At 37.9% G+C, this 27,776-nt stretch overlaps 2 protein-coding genes across 9 annotated transcripts in view; both read left to right on the forward strand.

Moving 5' to 3' along the window:
* LOC127476175 (uncharacterized) overlaps positions 1–27,776 on the forward strand; it is a 320,718-nt gene that overhangs the window by 122,337 nt on the left and 170,605 nt on the right. The window lies entirely within an intron of this gene.
* Positions 2,270–27,776, forward strand: part of LOC127476171 (solute carrier family 12 member 7-like) — a 29,256-nt gene continuing 3,749 nt past the window's right edge. The window contains exons 1-12 of the mRNA XM_051798745.1: positions 2,270–2,334; positions 3,039–3,213; positions 5,061–5,179; positions 5,857–5,955; positions 7,854–7,973; positions 9,632–9,736; positions 11,862–12,030; positions 13,013–13,208; positions 19,261–19,430; positions 19,578–19,709; positions 21,353–21,460; positions 26,376–26,557. Coding sequence (XP_051654705.1) covers positions 2,297–2,334; positions 3,039–3,213; positions 5,061–5,179; positions 5,857–5,955; positions 7,854–7,973; positions 9,632–9,736; positions 11,862–12,030; positions 13,013–13,208; positions 19,261–19,430; positions 19,578–19,709; positions 21,353–21,460; positions 26,376–26,557 — 1,613 coding nt within the window. The 5' untranslated portion in view covers positions 2,270–2,296. The remainder of the gene's footprint in view (positions 2,335–3,038; positions 3,214–5,060; positions 5,180–5,856; positions 5,956–7,853; positions 7,974–9,631; positions 9,737–11,861; positions 12,031–13,012; positions 13,209–19,260; positions 19,431–19,577; positions 19,710–21,352; positions 21,461–26,375; positions 26,558–27,776) is intronic.

The following is a 27,776-nucleotide window of genomic DNA, read 5'->3' on the forward strand; positions in this document are numbered from 1 at the left end:
TAATTGCCTAACAACATTTAAGGCGCAATATGAAGCATGAGGGAATAAACATAATGGAGATTAGTATGAACAGAATCTCCAGATTTTGATAAATTTCTCCATTAGGAGAAGCTGAGTTGATTAGGATGAAACTGTTGTCGGATTTCACATTTGCTTTCTTGCTGGTGTCTGGTTCTCTTTTCTGTTGAAGCCTAGGTTTGCTTTTGGTGATAAAGAAGTGGCATTGGGTTATTGTTTGAAGGTTGATGGAGTTGATGCTGAGACAACTTATTTCATTAGTCTAGAAGGAAAACTATAAGTTAAAAGCTGGATTCTATTCAAAACTAGTACAAGAAGCAACAAGGGATCATGATAGGCTTTTGACAACTGCATCTCACAGCATCCTTATAGGCAAGCTCAAGAAGTGTGGGTCAGATGAGTGGACAGTGTGATGGATTGAGAACTGACTGAATGGCAGATCACAGAGGGGTCATGATCAATGGCACAGAGCCTAGTTGGAGACCTGTCACTAGTGGTGTCCCCCATGGTTCTGTATTGGGCCCAGTATTATTTAACTTGTTCATCAGTGATGTGGTTGAAGGGGTAGAGAGCCTCCTCAGTAAGTTCACTGATGATACAAAACTGGGAGGAGTGGCTGATACTTCAGAGGACTGCGTGGCCCTTGAAAGGGACCCTGACAGGTTGGAGAGATGGGCAGAGAAGAGCCTCTGAAATTCATCAAGACCAAATGCAGGGTCCTGCACCTGAAGAGGAATAACCCCAGGCACCAGTACAGGCTAGGAGCTGACTTCTGGAAGGTGCTTCTGCAGAGAAGGACCTGAGGGTGAACCGTGAACCGGAAGTGTGCCCTTGGCCAACAGAATCCTGGGATGCATTCGGAAGAGCATTGCCAGAAGGTTGAGGGAGGTGATCTATCCCCTCTGCTCAGCTTTGATGTGGTACATCTGGAGTACTGTGTCCATTTCTGGACTCCTCAGTACAAGAGAGACATGGAGCTTTTGGAGCAGGTCCAGTGGAGAGCTACAAAGTTGATCAAGGGACTGGAGCATCTCTCCCATGAGAAAAGGCTGAGTGAGCTGGGCCTGTTCCCCCTTGAAAGAAACAACTGAGAGGGGACCTCACAATGTCTATAAGTATCTAAAGGAGAGGTGCCAAGAAAATGGAGCCAGGCTCTTCTTGTTAGTGCCAAACAATAGGATGAGAGGCAACGGGCAGAAACTGGTGCTCAGGAAGTTCCATATGAATATGAGGAAGAACTTCTTTACTGTGTGGGTGACCATGCACTGAAACAGATTGCCCAGAGAGGTTGTGGAGTCTTCCTCACTGGAAATATTCAAGAACTGTCTGGTCACAATCCTGTGTCATGTGCTCTAGGACAATCCTGCTTGAGCTGGGAAGTTGGACTAGATGACCCACTGTGGTCCCTTCCAAACTGACCCATTCTGTGATTCGGTGATTTTTACTTTGAAATGATACTGCTTCATCAGTGAAAGTGTCTGATATGTTTTTCTTCAAAGTAAATATAAAAACTGAATCAAACTGCCTAAGAAATAGTAAATGATTTCTGAAATTAGAAATTAAAGCAGAGGTAGTATCTATAAACTCACATTTTTGAAAGTAACATATTTGAAATTTACTGGGGCAGGGGAGTTTTGAATTTTGCAAACTGTGATCTATCACTAGAACAGGTTGCATTGTAGCAGGAGCTTTGAATCTGTGAACTTTCATGTACAGTGCTACCAGCACAGTCGAGTGTATGGATTTTTAGTTTGGTTTAAAGACTGTTTTTTGGTTTGTTTTTTTTTCTTTTTTTTTCATTATGGTGGTTGTGTCTGCAATGGGAAAAAGTAGGTTGTACATCTTTCAGTATTTCTTTCATCTCTTCAAGTTATTCCTACCTTGTGTCTAATTAAATCACAAGCATTAGAATTTGAATTAAGAATAAATGTGCAGTTGTATAAATGTTATCATAGAAGCATAGCTTTTCCTCCTATAATTTTAAAGATGTGATTTTACTTTTTTCCCTCCGCTGAAAATAGTATGTAGTCATGCATCCAAGCTTGGGCATATGCAATAATTTGAACACTGGCTTACTATGTTAACTTTGTTGTGTTTCTTGATCCTGTTTTAAAAGCAGGTCTGAAAAGAGAAAGCATTTAATTTTTCTTAGTCTGTAGACTTTTCCTTTCCTCTGATGCTTTACTTTGAAAAATCTGAAAACATTGGGAAAAAAAATATGCTATCGCAATATAAATAGTCTTAAAAAGGATTTTGGTTACTTACTAACAAAAGTAAGATGAACTACAAGAACAAAAACGTCAGTTTGAAAGGGGGGTGAGTGAGGAATTACTGTTTTTTAGTTTACTCAATTATTCCATAAATGGCATAAAGTTAGGTATCTAAAAAAAATTAAAAACAGGGAGGTAGTATTAGATGGGATACCCAAGACTAATGAAAGCACCTCCTCCAGACTTCTACCCACTTATTTGCCATAGTAATTTAAAAATTGCATCAGGTAGCACAACAGTCAGAAGATGTGCAAAACTCTAGATGGTTGTGTCTAGTAATTTCTCTGATTACTTTGTATGTCAGTATCACCCTGTTAAAAGGAAAGGTTAATACTTTGTTTTGTGAATCGTCTGCTTATGCCCCAGACTATACCTGTGTTACTTTTATTACTTATCGAACAGACAATCTAGTTCCTAGCTGTCACAAGAATCTGTAAGATACATATGTGCATACTCCTGCTATTGCTGTTAATTCTGTAAAGTTTGCCAAAATACCTGATAATGGCTGCATGTCTGCTTAGAGGCAACACCTAGTGTGACGCAATTATTATATTTTCTTTGAAAAAGCAAAATAAAGAGAGATTGCTTGGTTGGGAAATCCTATATTTCATACTGTAACATGGTGTTTATTGTTAAAATTTCTGTTATCCAAAAAGATTGAAATGTGGGCACTGAAACTGTAGTAAAAGTTATTTTAATGCTTAGTGATTTTTTTAAAAATTATTTTTGTTTCCCCTGTTCTTTCCTAAGGTTTGGAGAAGCAGTTAATGGAAATCTAGTGGTTGGTACACTGGCCTGGCCTTCTCCATGGGTTATTGTGATTGGTTCGTTCTTTTCAACGTGTGGTGCTGGTCTCCAGAGTCTCACTGGTGCACCCCGTCTATTGCAGGCCATTGCAAGAGATGGCATTGTACCGTTTATTCAAGTGAGATTTGTTTTTGTCTTCACAGTGCTTCAAATGTGGCTTCTATTTTGACAAAAAAAAAGAGGCATAATTTCTACTGTTTTTATAGAACTGTGAGGAAAAGATTTGGAACTTGCTTCTGTTTGTGTACAATAATAGATCAGGCTATTGTAGGGCAAAGTTTGAGCTTCAATATTTTTGTGCAATGCAATTTAATTATATTTGGTTTTACACATAAAACTGGTTATAAACTGAGAATATAAGACTTCTGTAAATAGAAATAAATTAACTAAGAAGCAACTAACAACTGAACTTCTAGACTCCTGACTGTGTTTACAGCTTGTATTTGTGAAAGAATTGATCTCATCTCCCTGTGGAACTGCATAATACTTCTCGTATCATAGATACAATTCTAGTTTTTATTCATTTTTATAAGCTAAATAAAGTCAACAAAAATGTAACAATAGAATTCTATCCCCATGACTCCAAACATCAAGATTGTTCCAACATCTCTGTGCATGTTTTAAAAAGAAATAAATCAGATTTTTCTTGAAGTAAGGGAGCTGGCAAACAAAAGAGGAGGAGAGAATTCTTGCTGGGCTGCTTCTGTAAAACCTAGACAACTAGACATGAGTGGAAAATAAATAAATAAAACTAAAAAAAAAATAGTGCCTAAGAGAGCAAAGCTGTGATCTTTGCGGTGAAGTTTGGAGTTTGAAAGCTTACCTCAAGACTTGCAAGACTCTGTATCTGTAACAGGAAGTAAATACACTAAATATGCTTGGCTGGGAGGACTGAATGGTGGTGGAGTTCGACTTGTCAGTGGAAAGGGGTTGTAATGTGATAAGTTGTAAATGCTGGGTAGTATTAAGAGCGACAAGCAAAAAAATTCACTTTTGCCTGAAGTAAAAATTTGGTACTGAGAGGATGACAGTATGATTGCACCTTATCATGGTTAGATTTGAAAGGAGTGAAAACTGGAAGGAAAAAAATTGTAGTTTGGAAAGTGAGAGAAAGGGAATCGAAGAGAAACAGGCTGTTTAAAGAGGGATTTCAGACTCGAGGTGTGCTTGCAGTTTTGGAGCGATATGGCTGCTGCATGGACAGTCAGGGAAATGAGTTCAAGGAGATTAATACAGGAACAAGAGTATGACATATTTAAAAAAAAATAAACCAAAGGACTTGAAACATGAGCAGAAAAAAAAGGGAATTTTAATGTTATGGTAGGAAAATTGATGGATGACAGCTAAGGGAAGAAGACAGTATGGAGAATGAATTAGGGCTTCATCTCTGTAATTGAACGGAGGAGTATGGAGGAGAATAAGTACAGCTGGAACTTGAGGCAAAGCATTCTGCCATCTGTCACCAGTATAGCTGGATGGAATTCCCCACAAAGGAAATTACCACAAGCAAAATGATTTTTGGTAGGGCTCTATGCAGGATCACAGGCTTATCTGAGTCCTCTTTAAAGGTCAGTATTACATTCATAAGTACTGAATTGATACCTAATCTCTCTGTTACAAAAAATACTGCCCTCAACTATGTTAGCTGTTTACTAAGCATAAATCTCTCATGCATATGGATTTTAATTTACTGAAGAATATTTCAACAGCAGCTGTAATAGGATGTTAATGTTAGGTAGTCATTGCTTACTTCAGTAAGCATATTTCATATTGGAAATGGGGTGTTTTGCAATTTTAGTTTTGGCTTTTCATAGTATAGATTGCGTTATTTTCCTTTGTAACTAATGACTACTTTTAGTTCCTGTTAGAAGTAAGTTAGTTAGTTAATTCACAGTCTGCACCATAGTTCATAACTATATAATGAACAGCTTTCCCTAATCTTACTGTTTACTTGAATTGAACTAGATATTTGGTCATGGAAAAGCAAATGGAGAACCAACTTGGGCTCTGCTCCTCACTGCTGGTATTTGTGAAATAGGAATTTTGATAGCTTCATTGGACAGTGTAGCACCAATTCTTTCAATGTAAGTATGAATGCAGTGATTTGTGTTCTTAAGTTAAATAGTATTTTATTTTTAAATTAACTAGGTAATTATTTTTCTTGGTTAAATAATACATACTAGACTTTGTTTTCTGACAAATTATATTCGTTTGATCCTGGAGATAATATGAAACAACAAAATGTTCTGGCTGGAACTAATTTTCTACGCACAAAAAACTTTTTACATGACAGAGTTCTTGAATACTAATAAAAATATGTTCAACTTTAAAAGAAAAAAGGATTTTAAAATAAACATTCCTGCTATTTTAGGTCACGTGCATCTAGTAGAGACAGACAAAACCATTTAATACTTTAGGATATGAACTGAATTTTATTTTACTGAATTTGTCCATGACATAGCACCAAATGAGCTACTATGCAGAAACGTAACTCTGTCCCAGCCAAAAACAATACACCATGATTGTCAGTTATTTGCTACGTTGTCTCTGAAATATTTGTTTGAGGCTCTATATTATGCTAATACCATATTTTGAGGTGTAATATTCTATAAGTATTCTTAATCTATGTCATGTTCTATTGGTCACTGTGAACACAGCGTACAGGAGAATGGACACTTTCCTACACTTTTTTGGATTGTGTTCACTGTTTTAATCTGTCAAGTTAATTTCTTACTGGAAAATGCTCTTTTTTTCTTAACAGGTTTTTCCTTATGTGCTATATGTTTGTGAATCTGGCTTGTGCAGTTCAAACACTTTTACGAACTCCTAACTGGAGACCTCGTTTCAAGTATTACCACTGGTAGGGAATATTTCTTCATTCAGAACAGTTAAAAATAACTATACAGCCCTAAATTGTTGATTTTATTGCAATAATAAAACAAAATCTCCTTTCTGACTTAAATGAGTTATGATTCATGCACTGAATACTTTAAAAGCAACATTTGTTTTCATGTGTTTGGAATAGTGCTAGTAATAACAGTGATCATGAAAACATGGCTAATGTAGATGGCTTGGGAAGGGGTTACAGGATGACATTTTATATTGCTTATAAGGCAAGAGACCTGTGTGAAAATGAGGATGAAAAACATATAATCTGTCTTTTATATATAAATAAGGAGAATTGATAAAAATGTTCAGGAATGTTGGGACAATTTTCATTTTGGTTATGCAAAAAATATGCAAAACCACAACTTGTAAAAAAAAAATTTCATTCAATATACATCAGTTGACTCATTGATGATATGATCACTGGCTTTAGAATACACTTTGGACATTGCATTTTATAACTGAAGTAGACAAGTAGACACTTAACAAAATCACTAAAGGTCAATAATACTGAAGGTGAGGGTGTGGGTTTTGTCTAGTCTTTTTTTTTTAACGGCTTGAGGGTTTAAACTTTTCAAACTAAGATTGGGAAACTTCTTGATTTTTTTAACTGTATGTTAAAAATACATAATTTAATTAACAGTAATTTTGTTGAGAAATTTTAGTGCTGAAATACCTTAAAGCCTAGAACATATACGAGGTAAGCTGGCATGTAGGATGTAAGAGTTGCTTATTATTTTCGCTTTCAAAGAGTCGAGTGAAAATGAAATGTTGTGGTTTTACCTTTGTAAAAAACTTGTTGAATATGTTCAGTAGTCACACACTAGTTTGACACCTAACCCTCCAAAAACGCACATTTGACAACAATTCCTTTCTGTTTTTCTCAGAGAGATCAGTGAGCTAGCTGATTCACTGTGTGACTACTTACAACCAAAGCAGGTGTTGGAATGTTTGGCTGGAATTGGGATGGGATTTTATTTTTTTTAGTGAAAGTAGAGTCTTATATTAATTCAGGCATGAAAGAGCAGCTGTTGTTCTTTTTAAACAAACTACAAGATTGACATCCTCAAGAACAGGTAGAAAGCATTCCCTTAGTTTATAACTGGACTCAGTGCTTGCATGGTACTAAAGAAGTAAACTGAAGTACCAAACGAAAGTTGCATTTGCTGATACTCTTTGTCAATATAGTGAAAGTTAGCTCTAATTTGGAAATTGGGTGAAAAGTAATTTGGAGTGTTGTATGTGACTAAAAGTATACACAAAACTGTCCATTCTAAGATGATTTACATCTATCTTTGATAGTAACGTGCGCAAACCAGGCATACAGATTTTAGTCTGAAAATGCTTCTGTAATTTTTTCAGCTTACAGTCATTCTTTCTTTATAGCCTTCTCTTCTTTATTCTCTTCTACCCTCTTGTGTTAATGCGTAACAGACAGGCCACAACAGAAGTGAAGAATAGAACTGATGAGTCAAATTGGATTTAAAGTAATCAACTATTTTTGCTGGAAGAAACAATATTGTTTATTACTGTTTGAAAATTTTTTAGCCTAAATTCAAAACAACAGTAAGTGAGCGATAGTATTATGTTTTGAAACTGACCTTATTTGGTACTGATAGAGTTTCAGCACTGATGAATGTAGTAAATCTATTGTTATATCAAATTCAGTTGTATTATTTGTCACACAATGGTTTAAAATGTATTTTTTTGTAATTATCTGAAATTGGGACAGTATGTTTTTGCTTTTATAGTAGCTATAAAATGGCCTCTGAAGAAGAAAGGCCTTTCTGGAAGTTAACTTAAATAAGAAATTGACTTTGTAGAACATTTGCATGCCTATTTAAAAAAATGGAAAAAAATGGTTTCTTTTAGGACTCTTTCATTCCTGGGGATGAGTTTATGTCTTGCCTTGATGTTCATTTGCTCTTGGTACTATGCTTTGATTGCCATGCTAATCGCAGGATGTATATACAAATACATAGAATATAGAGGGTAAGACCATATATCTTATTTATTCTATATTTAATATCTTTAACAATCAGCAAAAAGCACTTTTGTATAAAATAGATACAACTGAAGTAATAAAATTCAGACTATTCCTTGAAACAGGGTAAGATCCTATCTCTGTTAAGTGCTGTAAGTTTTCAGATTCTAATTTCCTTGGAACCTCTTTTCCAAGCTTCTCAACAGCCAGAACTAATTGAAATAAGACCCAATAAGGCTGGGAAACTTTCATTGGAGCAGAGATGATGGTGTAAAGTTTTGGTACTTAAAGAACATCACCTCTCAATATCAACTGCTACAGAACTGTTACATTATTATTATTTTGTGCTGAAGCTCAAACTCTACTTTTTTTGTGTGTGGACTTTAGCACTTTTTAGAATTAATCATACTGAATCATACAGAGGATCCACTGAAAATTACCTGTTTTCTGAGGGCTTAGGTAATCTTTAAATTGCAACATTGTATGCATTTGAGACAGAGCATTTCAATGGAAATGCTGAGCAAGTAGGAGACTTGAAAAGCATTCTGAGTTCATAACAAAACCAAAACTAAAACAGCAAGCAACACAATCTCCCCCACCTAAACAACAATAATAAACACTAGAGGTGATTATGATTAGTAATGTGCATGTTATCCTTTCCAAAGGAAATACATCCTATGCTGAAAAAAATTAGTAAGATCTTGGAGCAGGAAACTGAAGGTCTTAAGTGGATCAACTGGTATAAATCACTCCCCCTTTTGGATTCTCCATCTTCTAATATCTCTATTTCCAGATTAGATGCTTTCCTGGGTTTCTCTATTTAATGGGTTAATGATAAGGAAATTAATTTCCCTATTTTATCAAGGAAGTCAGATCAAATGGTAACAGTTCTGTGCATGTATATAGGCATGCACATACAGAAAATTATGCATATTTCCAAATTTGTATACAGGCTCTACAAATGTTGGCACATATCAGGACATTTACCTTGTAGAAAGAGATGCTTTGCTAGAGGTAGCAGAGTTCAGTGAGAATTCATGAATTCGTAAGTGGGAGGATGGGCAAGGGAGTTGGACCCTTTGCCATAGTATAAATCACCCTCCTGCCCACTTTCAGTCTTCAGTATTCTAATACTAGAATTAAAAGGACTGGAAAACATAGGGAGTTTAAAAGTGAGTTAAAAAGGAGGGTGGATGGACCTTTAGGCTTATCTGAGAGAGAAGCTGGGAAGGAAAGTAAGTGGAGAAAGCTGTGGTGGTGGTGTTGAGGGGAAGATAGATTACACTAATCCATACAAAGTCAAGCTTCACTTATTGATTTTGCTGCTTTAAAACAATTCCTTTTAAGTAGCTTTCACTTATTCATTCTAGTGCTAAAAAGCAACTTAAGTAGCTGTCGCAATTACAAAAATGCTTTTGAAGTATGAATAAAATAGACCATAGTAAATAAATACTTAAGAAAAAATTCTATTGAGGGCACCTGGAACCGTTTCACCTTGGTTAGTCTTCAGTCCTGATTTAAATCTGCAAGACAAGGTTTTTTTCCTGCAGTTATGCAAAGAAAAGTGATCATTTCTTATGCCCATTATCCCCCACATGAGAAAAAAATACTTCCTTTGTATAAATAAATGAGACTCTGTTAATTGAATTTCTTCTGTGTCCTGAAGAGCGGAAAAAGAATGGGGCGATGGAATCCGAGGACTGTCTCTGAATGCAGCTCGCTATGCTTTGCTTCGTGTGGAAGACGGTCCTCCTCACACCAAGAACTGGAGGTAGAGTCACATAATTTTGAAATATGTCAGTGTATTGGGAATACTGCTGGTAAAGCTAATGGCCAAAGTGAAATTCACCATTAAAATAATGTTTTAATTTGGGCATGGCGATGATGTCATTGCAATAGTATTATTTTACTGCAATGGAATGCAGCTTATGGTCAGCATGTAATCAACTTTACTGGAAATATGGGCAAACTAACTCCAGTTTAAATTCATGGGGGTGTTGACATGGTTTTCAAAAGTGCAAAAGAATTTTAATGTTTGATTATTGATAGATTTTTCAGATTCAAAGGAACGGGTATCCTTGAGTCTCACTGTCTCTATGGAGGAAATGCTACAATTCCCTAAGCATGGTTCTTTTGCTTCTGCATATGCTCCATCTGAAATACATTGTATAAATATATGAAAGATCCTTTATTAGTGTAAATCCATTTTTGTGACATTCTTTTTTTTATATAGTTTCATTCAATAGTAACACTTTCTAAATTACTTAGATATTATTAAAACAAAATCTGACATTTATTGGCCATTTATACGTAATGAAGTTAGGTGTCCACTGTTTTTGCAATGTATTTTTTTTTGCTTGTTAAATTATCAATTTTCTTCAAAACCAATATAAAAAATTACTTAACATTTAAAAACAGAAGGACATTTGCACATTGTCACTTCTGATGAATGTAATGTGATACTTTAATTATAGTCTCTGCTCAGTGATGCAAGGTGCATGCACATGCAGTGTTCTGTTGCCTTTCAGTGTAATGGCATTATTTTATCATTTGTCCCTGGGATTGATGAACTTGGCATCTCAGAGGCATCAATGTAATGTAGTGTTGACATTCCTATTAAATATCTGACTGCTTCAGTTATCCCTCTGCTGTGTCAGTGTAATTGCTAGAACTGGTTTGTCTTGTTACATCTCAAACTGAGCTAGTTTTGAGGTGGGAAGTATGCTCCAACTCTTCATTAGATGAAAAGCAATGACAGGAAAGGTATAAAATGTTGGTTTGGGAAGAAGAACCAGATTGGATATTGATTAAAGGAAATAGAATGCATCCTTATATAGTATACTGTTGCAACTGAATTTGGGCTACTTATCAGTATGGTTAAGGGTTTGACTGTCCTTTTGGACGGACCTATGCACGTAGGGGAGTGGGTCAATAAGATCATGAAAATCTGGAAGGGTGTACCTAGCACGGACATGTCCAGTGCAGTGATACAAGACTGGGAACCTGCTCTGGTGAAAAGGATTTATGGTTTCTAGTAGTAATCCCAGCAGTGTGTCTTGGCAGTGACATGCTGGAGGGTATCAACAGGAACATAGACAGTTGAGAAGTAAATATGTTGGGAGATAATATTCCTTTTTTTTCAGCACTCCTTAGAATCTTTAATATTTAGATTAGAATCTAGAATATTTAATCCAAGTTTATATGCCCTAATATAGAAATGACATCAATAAACTGGAGTGGATAGGACCACAGAGATGATGGCTGGAGCACAGGAGCATATCTCCTGAGGGGAGAGGCTGAGGGGAGCTATGCTTATTCAGTTTGGAGGAGGCTGAAGAGGAGGCTAAAAGCTGTTATAACTAACTAGTAAACATGCAAAAACTAAAAGAAGGTTACTGAGAAGATGGAATCAGATTCCTTACAGCAGTATATGGTAGGAGAATGAGAGAACATGATAAAATAATTAAGCATTGAAGAGGTTACCCAGAGGTGATTTACTCTGTTTCTGGAAGTTTTCAAAATCTAACTGGATGGAACTGTAAACAGTGTGGTGTGCATTCAATATTTAGTCATTTCAAGGAGGAGGTTGTACTGGATGACATTGGAAGGGTGATAACTTTGATTCAGTAATTTTCTTGGTAAAACTGTTCTTTAAGGGAGCTTCTCAGAATGATGGTATGGTGGTTTATGTAGGTATTCTGTACCTAAAGTCTTGTCGCTATCACAAATTATGGCTTCCCTGCTTAATAGTTGACTGTTTTCCATTGAATTCAGCTCTTAATCTACATTTTATTAATTGTTAATTTTAATTTTCGAATTCTTCCTTGCTTACGAATATGTTTGTGTGCTTAACTTTTTTTTTGGTTGGTTATTTTTGTCATTTTTTTGTTTGGCAGACCTCAACTTTTGGTCTTGTTAAACTTGGATAATGAGCAGTTAGTGAAACACCCTAGATTGCTTTCTTTCACCTCTCAGTTGAAGGCTGGTAAAGGACTGACTATCGTGGGCTCTGTTCTTCAGGGAATCTACTTAGATAAATGTACAGAAACTCAGAAAGCTGAAGAGGTATGTAAAAGACAACTTGCAAATACTTGTAGTTTACATTAGTATTTAAATGTTGAATCCAGGTTTGGGTAACTCATATATTGAATTAAAAGAAACTCTTGTAAAATGTTGAATAAAGCATCTAATTTTGCTATCATCATAGTCAATGATTGTATAAAAGAATAGGTTGGTGTACATAGCAAAATGTTTTATAAAATTTTCCAGTAGGATGAGACAATTCAGTTACTTCTTAGCTTTTTATTTTCTTTAATATTGAGAGCCCTGGTCTTACAATCAAATTACATTCTTGAAAAAACCCCCACAAGTGATAGAGTTTTAACAAATCACCGTATAAAGAAAACATATAGCATATATTTAACTTGGTTATGTGTCTGCATGTTTGTCAGTGTTCAAATAAGGAGAGCCACATTGAAATTAAAGGGGTGTGGGATATTTAATCTGGTCTGTTTATCTTGTCAGTATTTAGACAGTGATTCCAGTTGTCTCCTACACATCTATTTTTCCATGTTGGGAGCTGATAAATAATCAGCCTCTTAATGTCAAAGGTGTCTAAGGAACTTTGGCAGCCTCTTCTTCCAAAGTACTGGCATCACACTTTTCCAAACCCATCCAATTCCAAAAGAAAGAACTTGTCATTCCAACCATATGTTGCTTTGTCAGTCAGTGGTTTTACTTTTACTGAAGCAGTGTTCCTTTATTTATCTTTATCAATGAATTTTTACTCATGTCTTATTCATTCTTCTTTGGAAATAAAAGGCTGAATAATTAAAACAATGAAAAAACTGTGTGTGGTGTCTTTTGGGAAGATAGTGTTTTGGGCTCTAGTTTCCACAGAATAGTGTTTACTCTCTTGGAATGAGTGATTTCTTGATGTTATACATTGTTGGTAAAGTTTTACTATTATTTAGTGCTGTCGCTCCTTCTGGTTTTTACTATCAGTGTTGATGATTGTATTTTCCCATGTGTTATATTTCTTTTGCAGAATGTTAAGGCCTTAATGGGAGTAGAAAAGACTAAAGGATTTTGCCAGATTGTGGTGTCTCCTAACTTCAGAGATGGAATATCCTATTTGATTCAGTCAGCTGGTCTAGGAGGGATGAAGCACAACACAGTCCTAATGGCATGGCCACAGTCATGGAAGCAGACAGAAAATCGTTTCTCATGGAAAAATTTTGTTGGTATGTATTTATCAATTTTCTCCTTTGCATTTGTCATTCAGCTATGTTATTGTGGCGGTTTGGGCTAGGCCTTCCTTGGTGACCAGTTTGTAACCAAGGAAGGGTCCAGATTTACCCAGTATTCCCTACGATTTTTACGTAAGCCAGACTATAAGAAGAAAGGAGGAGGGGCCTTCGCTCTCTTTCCTTCCGGTGGCTTGGAGGTGCAGGTTCCCTGCTGTTGAGTCTGTCGTGTTGGGGAGCGAGGCCTGGTTAGGCCTTGCCGACCTTGGGAGACAGAGGTTGCCGGCGATCGTTCCGGAGCGACTCTCGGTTGTCCCAGGAGAGTAGTGAGCTATTTTCTTTGCTAACTTTTTTAGTTGCTAGATATTGGGTCACTAATTGGGATATATATATTTTATTTTAGTTTTGTTCTCTTTCCCTTCCCCCTTCCCTTTCCCTTGTGAAATTGTATATTTTAATTGTATATAAGTGTAAATATATATTTATATATATCACTTTGGTTGTCTCTCTCTCGTTTTGGGTTTTCTTAGTTTTTTTTCTCCCTCTTCTCCCTGAGGTTTGGGGGGGGGGGGGTGACTTCTGGTGGTAAGGTTTGGAGACTTGGCAGGGAGCCAGCTTCAAACAATATCAGTTATGCAACTATTTGCTGTGTGGAAGAAATGTGATATGAACATCTGTTAGACAATAGAATATTTCCCCATATCTGATTTTATTTGGAGTGAGTTTTCTCAGCCCTCTTCAACCATGGCTTTGCTTTTTCTTCTCCTAAGAAAGTTGGTCACTAAACCCAGTGTTGTGGTTTAGGAATGGTACTCCCCAATTTAGTGTTCCCACTGAGACTCTTCAAACCATGCTGCTGCTTGCTCACTCCCCCCAACTTCTCCCTCCTGCTGCAGGCTGGAGAGGAGAATTGGAGGCACAAAAGTTAAAGATCACCAGTTAAGATAAGAACAATTTACTGGAAACAGCAGTGAGATAAGAAAATGAACAGTAACAGCAACAATATTAGTAACAATTACTAATAAAAAGTGTACAAAAGAGAGAGTACAGAAATGCTCACCGCAGATCTTAACCCTATGACAGCCATGCCACCCTGATTATTCACTCCTGCTCAGAACCGGTGCCACCTGACCACTCCCTCTGGCTCAGAACTGGCACCACACTTACTCAGCTGGAAGGAACTGCTTCTTCTTCGTTGAGACTCCCTTTCCCCTGCCCTCAGTAATGATATGAGGTGATATAGAATAATCTTTGAGTCCCAGCCACACCCCCTCCTGGCTACTGCAGAAATTAACCCTGTCCTGGCTGGAACCAACACATTATCTACCCCTTATTTATTCTATGCCATCTATGTCATGTCCAGATCCTACACCTTCCAAATATATGCATCTCTATATATACATGCACACATATCTATATATACAAGCAAAAGTATCATTTCCATAGTCAATGGCCAGGATGTCTGTTGGGTTCATTTAGTCCATGACTGTGGGTTCTATCTGTCCTAGATGTCTTCCAGGGCAGGAGAGCTGGTGTGCTGTTAGGTGGTTGCCAGCTGCATCAGGAGTTCACAACTGGTGTATCTGGAGTACTCCATAGTCACTGTCCATGGTTAAGACCACCCCTCAATCACAAGACCATCTGTAAGTTGCATCTTTTCCCTGATGACGTGAGGCATCATGGGCCCACTGAGCCAGAAATGTTGCCAGTCCAGATGCACCTGAGATATTTTAATCTTGGCGGCCCAATGCACCTGTCTGATGTTGTGATGTTCTTCAGTAGCCCAGCTCTTGGGTATGTTTATTTGGTATGTTTATTTGTACTTTTACAGCCAACTCCTCTACCCAGGCAGTGATGTCTTGCCACAGTTCAGCAGCCCAGATGGAGGTTACCTGTGCACTGCCAGTTGGTCTTTTTCCATTGGTCTAGCCACCCCCACAGAGCATTTGCTGACCACCTACCCCAATGTAGGGGTAGAGCACTGGCCATTTCTCTCATTCAGTGATATCTGAAGCCATCTGGATGGCTTTCAGGTCTCCAACCTGACTTGATCCACCTTGTCCCTCAATAGTTTCTGCAACTCATACAGCAGCTTTCCATTTTCAGTGGATCCATACAATACAGCAGGAACTGTCAATAAAGAGAGTGTATCACTTCTCATTTTCAGGTAGCTGATTATATGGTGGGGCCTCTTCAGAACGTGTCACCTCAGTCTTCTCCAGGCTGAATACACCAAGTGACCTCAGCCACTCCTCAGTGCCTACGGAAAGCTTGTGCTTCCTTCTTGCTGGTTCGTGGGAACACTGCTGCTGTTTTGTTAACCACAGCAATTGGCATCTGACGATGTCCATCTTGCCATTTTACTCCTAAAAATTGAATTTCCTGGACAGGTCCCTTGACCTTACTTTGCTTTTTGGCAAAACCTTCAGGAGGATCTGGATTAACTTCTCCCTTTTCTCAAAAATGTCCTCTGCTCTGTTGCCCACATGATGATGTCATCAATGTATTGTAAGTGTTCTGGAACCTCACCCTTTTCCAGTGCAGTCTGGATCAGTCCATGGCAAACAGTGAGGCTGTGTTTTCAGCCTTGAGGCAGTCAGTTCCAGGTGTACTGCACACCCCTCCAAGTAAAGGAAACTATGGCCTGCAGTCTGCTGCTACAGGAATGGAGAAAAACACATTAGCAGTGTTTATAGTGGTACCACTTGGCTGCCTTGGACTCCAGTTTATACTGAAGTTCCAGCATGTCTGGTACAGAAGCACGCGGTGGTGTGACTTCATTCAGGCCATGACAGTCCACTGTCAGTCTCCACTGGACTTATGCACTGGTCATATAGGGCTATGAAAGGGTGAGCAAGTCTTGCTGACCACTCCCTTGCTCTCCAGTTCACAAATCATCTCATGGATGGGAGATGCAGGGTCCTGGTTGATGTGATACTTCGACAGTGCACTGTTGTGGTAGCGACCAGTACCTGTTGTTCTTTGACCCTCTGCAGTCCCACAGAAGGTCTTCTTAGAGACCAGGTAAGGTATTCAGCTGTCTGATTTCCTCTGTCCCCACAGCAGTTATCCCAAAAGCCTTTTTGGGTCCTTGAAATACACTCTCCTGAGGTAATCTATGCCAAGGATGCACAGGACCTCTGGACCAGTCACAACGGGGTGTTTTTGCCTTTTGTTCCCAGGCTTCCTTCAGCTTTCACTACAGTCAGCTGTTGGGATCCCTCTGCCACCCCAGAAATAGAGATAGATTCTGCCCCTACATACCTGGATGGCATCAGGGTACATTGTGCACCGGTGTTAGCTAAAGCCTTATATATACTCTTGTGGGTCTGATGTGCCAGGCCATCAGATCCACGCAGTCCCTTTCCTCCACCTGGTTGGAGGCAGGGCCCCTTTAGTCCTGGTCAGAGTACTCATTTCACATTTCTTGTAAATATGAACTGGAGGTCCCTTGAAGAGGATCGGAAGTAACATCAGCCCTTCTATTCTGTCTGAGGACTTGCCCACTGGAAACTGGACCAGCGTTTATCCTTGAAGAATTTCCTGTGGTGGTGGTTGTTCATACATACCCGTGCTGCTAGGGCAGAGGTGGGTTTTCCATCCCACTTCCTCATGTCTCCTCTGTGGTTATGCGGGTAAAATCACAGATTACCTCATGGTGCGTAGCCTCACTCTTGAGCCAGGGCGTGCTTGCTCCCAATAGCAGAGACTCTGTACTGGTGAGGCATGGGGCATTTCCTCTCAGACTTGCTTAAATATTTCAAATCTTTCTGCAGTCTTGGACAGTCTTTCCACAGGCGAGGCACAGGTCAGTAGGGAGGAAAAAAGATGAGCTTAATATTGCTGGAGTCGGGCAGCCGCCAGAAGCACTCTTTGTTCTCTGTCTTTCCATGACATCAATGCCAATGAGCTGGCAGCCGATGAGGGCATGCTGTCTATAAACTTCCACCACAGGGAAGTCTGGACCTCATCTGGATCTACAGGGGACTGCTCATTATTTGAATCCCTATAGATTACCTCAAGCACAGCTAATTCTCTCAGGTACTGGATACTTGCTTCATGGCATTCCACCTGCTTGCATGCACTACTAGATCATCCTTGAGAGAATACCTTTCTCTCACGCTTGACAGGAGTCGCCTCTAGAGGCTGAGAGTTTCTGTCTTCTTATCAATCCCCTTGTCAATGTCCACATCCCGGGACAGAGATCCCGGTTGCTTGGCTTCACTATCATCTGGTTTTATATCATGAGCCACAATATCCCAGCATCAGAGCAGCCAGGTCATCGGGGTCTCCCCCAATTGGTGGCTAAAATCTTTCCGTGTATCTCACGACTCACCCAGAATCAAGGATTGGTGATTATCTCTGGCCCTGCCTCTTCCTCCTGTTGTGAGGGCCCTGCTTCCTCTTCATCCGTCACTAAGCGAACTGATTTTTTCTTGGATTTTGTCTTTTATATAGGCAGAACTGCTACTGGAACATGTTGTTCCTCTGGCTCAGCTGCAGTTTTAGTGGCCACAGTGCCTGTTGGTCTGCTTTCCTCCTCTTCTCCCTGAGAATGCTGTCTAGTATCGAGCACTGTTAGATAAATAGTAGTCAGGGCCCAGCACAGTGCATAACTGCGCGCCTCGCTGCAATTGCCAAAGCATTTTTCTTTCAAATATTCTGTCACTTTATCAGGGTCCTGTAGTTGTTCTTGGGTGAACTTCCATACCATTGGAGCAGAATAATCCTTCCAAAGCTGGGCCATTTTCTCTCATCTTCCATGCCACTCATGGCTATCCACCCTTGGGGCAGATCTCTGAATAATCTCCCTAGAAATCTTTCTGGACTCTGAATATGATGTAGACTGCACTGAGGAGACCTGGTAAACTTAGCAACAAGGACATGCTTTCCTTAACATCGAAATGGAATTCAGAGTTCTCAAAAGTTGTTGTAATGGGCCTGAAGGAGGAAAAGGGGGTGAAAAGCTGGGGAAAAGCATCCTCCCCTGTTCTCCCCACAAACTGGGTATGACTATTAATGAACTCCCAAAGGTTGCATCTGAGATAAGAGTAGGAGAGCAGCACTGAATACACATCCCAAATGACCTCATTGCCCATGATGTTATCGTCATAAACTGATAGCACATAGTATAGCAACAAAGCAATCGTGATCTCTCTCCCTACTCTGAAAAATATCATCACCAGAAGCACAGATGAGGATATATATAGGGCTAGGTATCACACCCACATGAACAGACAAAGCAACACTGTGACTAGTGTTTCTGTACCTAATACAATAAATTCTTGGATCAAATTTGTTTCTAACCCACTCTGGGTAGATCTGTTGTTATCTCAACTCTCTGTGCCCAACGCTGGATGTCAAATAAAGACAGTTGCAGTTTAGGAATGGTACTCCCTGGTTTAGTGTTCCCACTGAGACTCTCCAAACCATGCTGCTGCTTGCTCACTCACTTGCCCCCTCTCCCCTGTGGCAGGCTGGAGAGGAGAATTGGAGGCACAAAAGGTGAAGATCCTGGGTTGAGAAAAGAACAATTTACTGGAAATGGCAATGAGATAGGGACAGCAACAGTAACAGCAACAAATATTAATAACAAAAAAATACACAAAAGAAAGAGTGATTCACATGCAAAAATGCTCACTGTGGAGCTCAACCTGATCACAGTCACTCCTCCCCATCCACTCCCTCCAGCTTGGAACGAGTTCCACCGGACCCCTCCTTACTGCTCAGAACCAGCACCACCCAACCCCTCCCTCTGGCTCAGAACCAGCACTCTGCTTACTTGACTGGAAGGAACCCTTTCTCCTTGATAGAGACTCCCCGCTGCCCTCGCAATGATGTGAGGTGGTATAGAATAACGTCTGGGTTCTAGCCACACCTCCTCCTGGCTACTGCAAAAACTAACTCTGTACTGGCCAGAGCCAAGACACCCAGGGTATGTTTAAGCTTCTGGGACTGGGACTGTTTAAGCTGCTGAATTTAAAACAAAAACAAAAGCTGGGAATGAAAACTAGAAGTTCGTGATTAAATGTCTTGTTTTCCCTTGCAGATACTGTACGAGAAACAACAGCAGCTCAGCAAGCACTTTTGGTGGCTAAAAACATTGACTTATTTCCAACAAATCAAGAACGTTTTACTGAAGGAAACATAGATGTATGGTGGATTGTTCATGATGGTGGTATGCTGATGTTACTGCCTTTTCTCCTTCGACAGCACAAGGCAAGGACAGCAGAAAATGGCTGGGATTTCATTTTCTAGCAATGAATGGTTCTAAGCATTTCCAATTAAATACTCCTTCACTTTGTTAGAATTATGCGTGGATAGCAATCACAGTGTTACAGATTGTTATAATGTATCTTTTTATAGGTTTGGAGAAAATGTAAAATGCGTATCTTCACTGTCGCTCAAATGGATGATAACAGCATTCAAATGAAGAAGGATCTTCAGATGTTCTTATATCATCTTAGACTGAATGCTCAAGTGGAAGTTGTTGAAATGGTATGTTACTACATATTTTTAAGGTGCAACTGGGTCTAAGCTTGGTAAACCATTTAGCTTTTTTCAGATGAAGAGGTGTTAACCCAAATATAGAAATGGAAAGATTACAGTCCCACCAAGAACAAGAAGTTAAGCATCTTACCATGTCACAATGATAGTGTATGTGGTGGTGAGTTTAATGGGTTTGTCAAGGAGAGTTTGAGCTGTTTTGGTTTTTGTTAATGCTTACTTTATTTATGAGACCTAGTCCATAGAGATAGTTCATTCTGGAGGGAAAAAGCTTGAATGTTTAGAAGTGGAAGGCTGAATGTGCTTAATCTAATAAACTGTGGCATCTGTCATGAGAGAGGATAAGATATGTCCATGTCTCCAACTGCTGTATGACTATCTCTCTGGAATAAGGAGTCCCTAGGCTCCAATGGGAGTGTGTCAGTTTTTGGCGTTGCCAGCCTCAGCCAGGACTGAACAACAAGACCGTGTAGCTACAGATTCACAAGTCAGTCAGTGACAAAATAATTTTGTAACTTTTTTCCTCTTTTAAATATGGGTCATAAACTGTTAAAGAGAAAGGACTAAAGCTGTAGTCTGTCTAGACCCACTTTTTTTGGCAACTAAGGACTTCATTTCCAGAACTCAAAGGTGACCAGCATAATGTCCAAAATAAGATGCATGATAACACCAGAATTCTTACTCATTCTGAAGTGGGATAAAGATGAGTCAACTGGTTCAAAACTTCTACCACCACTAGTTCCTAGAATGACCAAAACCTATCAAAAAGATTTATCATGCTAATCAACCATAAAGCAAATTTTAAGAATTGTTTAAGTTACTTATGAAAAAAATTACTAATGAAAAATTTAGTTAGTATTTTAAACTAGGAAGTAAGATAAATCATCCTTTAATTTATTTTATTGTTCTTTGCTTAGAGTACTAAATATAAAAACTTTAAATGCTGTGGCATGTGCAGTTGAAAGAATGCAAACAGAATGTCGTAAAAAGGCTCAGCCTTGGTTGGATTTTGAGCAAATACAGTATAGGAAGTACTTAGTATTTATTCTTTTCTTATCTGGGTAATATTTAATCCTGAGGATCTCCCAAAGGGTAAGAGGCATGTTACAAGTCAGTGACAACACAGGTGACTGCTAGAGATTTTTACAGTGTATTTTAGTTTTGAGCCAGTGTGAGAATATATACCACAATTTCTTCCTAATTGCTTCTGTTTGTGAACATTTCTCACTGATGAAAAGAGAATGTATTTTTTTGTGCCTCTGGACAGTTTTTAAGGAAACAAGTGTGCCCACATGCTCAGGTGGCAGCAATGCAGACTTAGTTTAAATAAGCGCTTTCAACTCTTTCTCACTTGACAGCCTAGTTGGAAAAAAAAACAGTGGAAAGTCTGTTCCAAGTGCCTAAAATTTAGGAAAAAATGCAATCATATTGTTATATGATTTTACTGTGTGAAATTGCTGTTTGAAGATTAAGCTTTAAAAATGAGGGCAGAATTAATTGATCAGTTATTTGCTTGGTATTACTCTGATGCCATAAATACATCCGGGACTGAATGAATGTGGTACACTGTCTAAATGGTGTTCTTCCAAGTAGTACTTTTCTTCTGGTGTTTCTAATGCCGATTTCTTTTGCAGTTTGAAAACGATATTTCTGCATTCACATATGAGAAGACACTTATGATGGAACAGCGATCTCAGATGCTAAAACAGATGCAGCTGTCAAAGAACGAAAGGGAAAGGGAGGTAGGGACTTTGGTTTGACAAGATGTTCTGTGAAAAGTCCAAAAGTAGTACTTCTTGGTGGTGCTTTCTAATCAGTTTCTAACTAGTCAAAACTTTTCATAATTGCATTCTGTATTTCTCTACAACTGGTTTCATTTGCAAGGTTAAAGTAATATGGGGAAAGAAATAATTTTTTGTTTGAACAGATGTTAAGAGTTTTCCTTTCCTCAAGATGGGTGCAAGTATTAATTAGCAAAACATTTGAGCATCAGTGTGGAATATATTCAGAGCATTTCCAAACTTGACATGAGTAGCTAAGGTTCATGATTATGCAACTGGACTGATCAGCTTTGACTGAGCTTTCGTCTTGGAGTCATAGAATCAGTTAGGTTGAAAAAAACCTTTAAATTGAGTCCAACCACTAACCTAACACAAACAAGTCCACCACTAAACAATGTGCCACATCTAGACATCGTTTAAATACCTCCAGGAATGATAACTCAACCACCACCCTGGACAGTCTGTTCCAATGTTTGATAACCATTTCTGTGAAGAAATTTTTCCTAATGTCTGATATAAACATTCTCTGGTACAATTTAAGGCCTTGTCCTGTCATTTGTTACTCACGAAAGGAGACCAACCCCCAACTCACTACAGCCTCTTCCAGGTAGCTGAATAGAGGGAGCCTCCTTTTCTCCAGGCTAAACAACCCGAGCTTCCTCAGCCACTCCTCATATGCGTTACAAACACACAATATTATATGATACATACAATACAATACAAATTTGTTCAAATCTCACTGTTTTTTTAGTTTCTGCATTATTTTAAATGTTTTATGGATCAGCTGGAGGCAAAATTAGGCCAACAAACCTCCCCTGTTCTTACAATTTTGCATGCAAAAGCATGCAACAAGTTTCATGCAACAGTATTTTCATGAGTATTTGTAACTTTTAAGTTTTTTTTCTTTTGGTTTATTATACTTCTACCCCCTTCATTCATTTTTTCATTCTGAAAAAATATTTTATCATTATCAATGCTTTTTAGTGATGTAAAAGGTAGTAAATGCTCTGACTTTGCCATCACATAAAACTGTTTCCCTTCCATGCCAAATAAGAGAGCTCTACTGTGTTTAACTGCTCATTTGTAAAACAGCTAGATTTTTTTTCTTGTGGCTTTTCCTTTTGGTTTTAATCCTACAAGTCCAATCAGTTTGGTTTTTTAGGGTTTTTTCTTTTTATTTTTCCTCTCCTCTCGCTTTATTCATTTTTCCACTTAAAAGGATATTTTTTAAGGTTGCTAAAGATGCCTATTATTCCTATAGCAATGACCTGCTGTAAATTCTCTTTCTTGTCCATGTCATGGTAGTTTTCTCTTAGTTTGAGCCTGCCTAACATCCTTTCAGTAAAACCCCAAACTTTTCTATACAGCTTATTCAGTGTGACTGTTTCTTTATTGAACAATAGTATTTTTCCAGTGGAGTTAGAGTTATTAATCAAGTGATTCTACAGTGATTCTATTCCCTCTATTTTTCTTTCTTTATTACTCATTTTATCTGCATGTAACCATTGCCATCATAGCTTCTGTTTGTTCCTTCATATCAGACAGGGTAAAATCTGAGATGTTCAAAATACCATTGAATTTATTTCATGGTCTGAAGTAGAATCCTTGATAATACCAAGAATCTTGACTACATACTTACTGCCTTGTCCAAGAATAAAAGTCACATCCATCTGTTTTTCTGATTAGGATATCTAAATCTACCTTGTTCTTTTGTATTTTCATCAGAAAATGTGGTTTAGTTATGCCATCACTTCCTCTGGAGCTGTGAGTTGAGTATATGCACTCAGTGTGCCAGATCTGATCATCTTCTCTTAAATAAGAGCTGAGACATCCCCTCCAGTTTTTTTGATGACCTCCAAAACATTTATTTCATAAGTATCACTAGTTCAAATTAGCATTGCTTTTGTTTTCATCATCTGTTTTTGGACATTCAAATATAAACTGAGATTTCAGTTTTGTATAGTGAGTGTAATTTGGTTTCCTGTTACCACCAAGATTAGCACTTTAACCTCACTTTTGTATATGTATGCCTTCAAACAAGGCTCAAACCTTCTCAAAGAGGAGAATTTGTTTCTGTACAGTGTTCTTTTGCTGTTTCCCACATAGGCATGCTTTTATCCCTGAGCCATCACTCTCACCCTCCCTTCTTCTGTCACTTTTTAAAAATAGAACTAATTTGATCTTGCCTCTGGGTTTTTGTGTAGAATTGGGGATCAGGAACTCATCAGATTTTTGTTTTCTTTTTTGAGAAACTTGGTTGATTTGTTTCTGGTTTTTAGAGTTGGAAAGTAGCCTTCTCACATGCTTAAATTTTTTAATACTTTTGATTGTAGTTAAATAAAACCATCTGAATATATACAAATATGAAGGGATGTGACCCTCACAAACAAGTGAATGTTTGAGCTTCCCATATAGACTGGACTCACTTGGCTTCATGTTTTCACAAATGTCTGTAAAGAGAACATTTAAAAAAGAGCCTCATAAGGTGTGATATCATATCTCATCTATTTAAAACAAAGATAATATGATCATCTTCTTTTTTTCTGTAGACCTTTTTTTTGTCACTGGTAACCTTTTTGTCCCAGATTCAGAGCATCACTGATGAGTCTCGAGGCTCAATCAGAAGAAAAAGCTACTCCAGTTCACTGTCTATTGTCCAAGACGCCCAGGCACTGCTGACTAATGATTATCAAGAGGAGGAGGTAGTTGGACATAGAGCTGGCTAGACATATTTTCCCATTGCAACACTTGAAGTGCCACCACTGCAAACTGAACTACACATGAACAATTTAATGACTCATTGTTATGGAGCAGTTCTTCATAAATTTCAATTTTACTATTTTTCTAATTTCATTATCTTGCCCTTTTTTTTTTGACTCTAGATGATGCTCCTGCAACATGAACTACATTATCTTTCTCACACTTATTTTCCATGAAAGAAGCATGTTTCTGAGAGTGCCTGTTTTTCTTAAGGGCCAGAAGCAAGATGTTTCATTAATAAGCATATTTCATGCTTTCACAAGCTATTGACTTCCTTTATAGTTCCTGTACTGAAGTCCTGAAGCTTCTGGGAGACCGTATTGATATTCTAGGTCATCTGAGGAGATTTCTATGCTTATTTGCAAGCCATTACTAACCCATAACTGTCATTACTACATTCCACATGGATTTCTGAAAGGAAATGGACTGATGTAATCAATGCTTTTAGGGTGCACTTGAAGTGTTGCTCATATCTATGGATGTGTAGCCTAATTTGTAGAAGTGCTGTATACCTTTGTGTTTCCTTTTCTTCATGGCATATGAGAACAGCATGTGTTTCATGTATTTTAATTTGTTATCAAAACAGCACTAACAAAAATGTGCTTTTGCTGTCTTTGGATTTTTATAAACGTGTTATAGGTCTAGAATTTCTCTTGGCCTCACTGTCTTTCTAAAAATGGCAAATTGTCTCCCACTAAAGCATAGTGGGAGAACTCATCTTATGGTTGTTACCTTGAAAGTTTAGTTCATTGGATACTGCTGCAATGGTATTTACAGTATTGACATGTATTCATTAGCTTTTTTCATTCTCATGATAGAACTGTATTTACAGTAACTTCTAATTTGTGGTTTTGACTCATGATTTAATCACCAAAGGAAGACCGTCAAACAAATAGATATTTATGCGAAGCTCAGAATTGAACTCTAGGATTTGGAAATCCTCAAGGATAGGGACTAGGGAAATAATTTAGGGAGTATAGAGAAACTCTAAGGCATTTAAAACCGGCTGCAATTACAGTTTGTGAATCATTAGAGGAATGGCTGTTCAGAGATCAAAAGTAGTATTTTCATCTGTTTGGTTTTTATTCATGCTTTTGATTGACCTGAATGAAATCGATTTTTCTGAATCATCACATATGTGGAGGGACATAAGTATGTCTAGTGTGAATAATTGAGGTTCCCAAATGGAACAGGAGCTTCAACTCACGATTTATCAAGTCTCTGAATAGCTTTCAGGACTGTTAAATATCTTAAAAAACAAACAAACAAACAAGACCACAGAAAAAAGAAATGTCACCTCCAAAACAAAAAGCCCCAAACTGCAGAAAGAATCCTCCCGGCCCAAATACCAATTCACTTATAATTTTAAGAGTCAAAAGTACTGTATTTTTATTCCATTTTATGCAAATAGAAAAACCTATGGACCAAGTATTACAAGAGAAAGTAAATAATGTGTTAAATATTTCATCCCTTTTTTCTTAAAAGGAGCAAGGGGGCTGGAAAATGGAGAACACGGAAGTGCATAGGCATGTGGGAAGAATAATATTAAGTTCTTGAAGTTGATTCGAGTTTCTACTATTAAAAGGGAAGAGAAGGTCCCTTCATGGTTATATTGATTGGATTTTGTTATGTAGTATGCTCTCGCATGCATAAATAGTGTAACCTAATAATCTAAATCTATAGCTAGCCTTCAATATGGCAAGTCCCATACTGACTTCAGTTCAGCTAAAGGCATGCAAAATGGATGATGTTTACAGCAGTATCTGAGAAAATAACTTACCTGGGGAACAATGAGAGCACTGGCTTTCAAGTTTTTCACTGGCAAAACACCTTGGTGTAAATAAAATAAAATACCATCTGGAATTCAACCTCACTTTAGTTCATTACAAAAATAATCTTCCAGGTCAGGTGTAATCCTGCAAATAAGTACATTTTTACAAGCAGTTTCACGTCATGCTGAAGTGAACCTCTCTTGCATTTGTTTCACAAATAAGGTGGACTTTTCTGTAGCTTTTATTCCACTGCTATGAAATTCCTTTTCAAAATTTTAATAATATGTAATTTACAAATGCTCTTTTTGGCTGAATCTTGGGATGATTATTTGATTTGTAACCAGGCCCAGCTGATCCATGATAGAAATACTGCCTCGCACTCTGCTCCAGCAGTTGAAGCAAGTGTGGCTGCTGCTGTGCCAGAAAAAGTGCAAATGACCTGGACTAAAGAAAAGTTTGCAGCTGAAAAGCATAAAACCAAAGATTCAAATGTGTCTGGCTTTAAAGATGTTTTCAACATGAAACCGTAAGTATACATATGGTGTTGGGAGTTTTGTATTTCATTGTGTGTATTTTAATGTGTGGGATTTTTTATTTGATTGTTTTTGTCATTTTCTAGGGTTTGTTTTTTAAGAGATTCTTGTTTATTTAAAACAATAAAAAATTAATCTCTTTATGTGCTTCAGTTAAATGCCATTCTAACAAAAATTGCATGAACTTGGGTGGAATAGTAGTGACTGTAAAGACTCATACACAAGAATGTAGTGAATGAAGTTTAAATGACAGATTTCAAATTGTAAACTCAACTTCTGGATTGTACCAGAAAGCATCTATATTAAAATGCTTAATGTTTTTCTGTCTTCCTGTGGGTGCCAAAGTACTGTATATATCCCTGTCTTATTTCCTGTGTTTTGTTGGACTAGAAGGAGTACCAAGGCAACAGATATATTTAGCTTCAACATATTTAGCTTATGGGTTTGGGTGGATGTTTTTTGGGTGTCTTTTATTGTGTGGGTTGTTTTGGGTTTTGTGGCTTTTTTGTTGGTTTGTGGGTGTTTTTGTGGTTGGTTGTGGGGGGTGCTTTGGGTTGTGGTTGTTTGTTTGCTCGTTGTTGGTGATTTTTAAATGGGCATTCAGCCCTTGTTCTGTAAATTAAAGCATTATAAAACTTGTGCAAATATGTATGTCTTGCTATATTAAGTATTTCCTGTTTAGATATTCCTTAATGACTTTTTCTTAAATGGATAAGAACTATTGCCTATGTCAAACCAATGTAGTAGACACAAGAGCAATGACAGAAAGAAGTCATCTTGTTTGCTTCCTCATCTTGTGTTTTTAAGCACACACACACATTTTTTTGACTTCTGGAAGAATACACTTAGAAGCATAGCCTAAATTATTTTCTGCACATGACCAAACCAAAACTGTGGATGTCAGGGGAAATCTTAATATCTAAAGAAAACGTATCTTAAATCTAGGACTTGTAGAAAATAGAGTTAGAAAACATACTTAAAATCAACACCTTAAAATCCTAATTTGTTTTGTGGATTTGCTTTGACCTCTTTAGAAACAGTCTGCCTTTTGCAAATTCCAAAAATCATCTTTCTCATTCTCTAAAGCATTGTTCTGGGTTTCATTATACTCTAATCCTTAGGGGTTTTTTTTTCATTAATGTCTAAGAAGTATTTCCTATCACTACTTTAGAACTGTGCAAGACACAGATTCCAGATTTTTTTTTTAAACTA

Source organism: Manacus candei, unplaced genomic scaffold (assembly GCF_025592945.1).
Source record: "Manacus candei isolate 608988 ecotype Guabito, Panama unplaced genomic scaffold, ASM2559294v1 h1tg000049l, whole genome shotgun sequence".
NCBI classification, from domain to species: Eukaryota; Metazoa; Chordata; class Aves; order Passeriformes; family Pipridae; genus Manacus; species Manacus candei.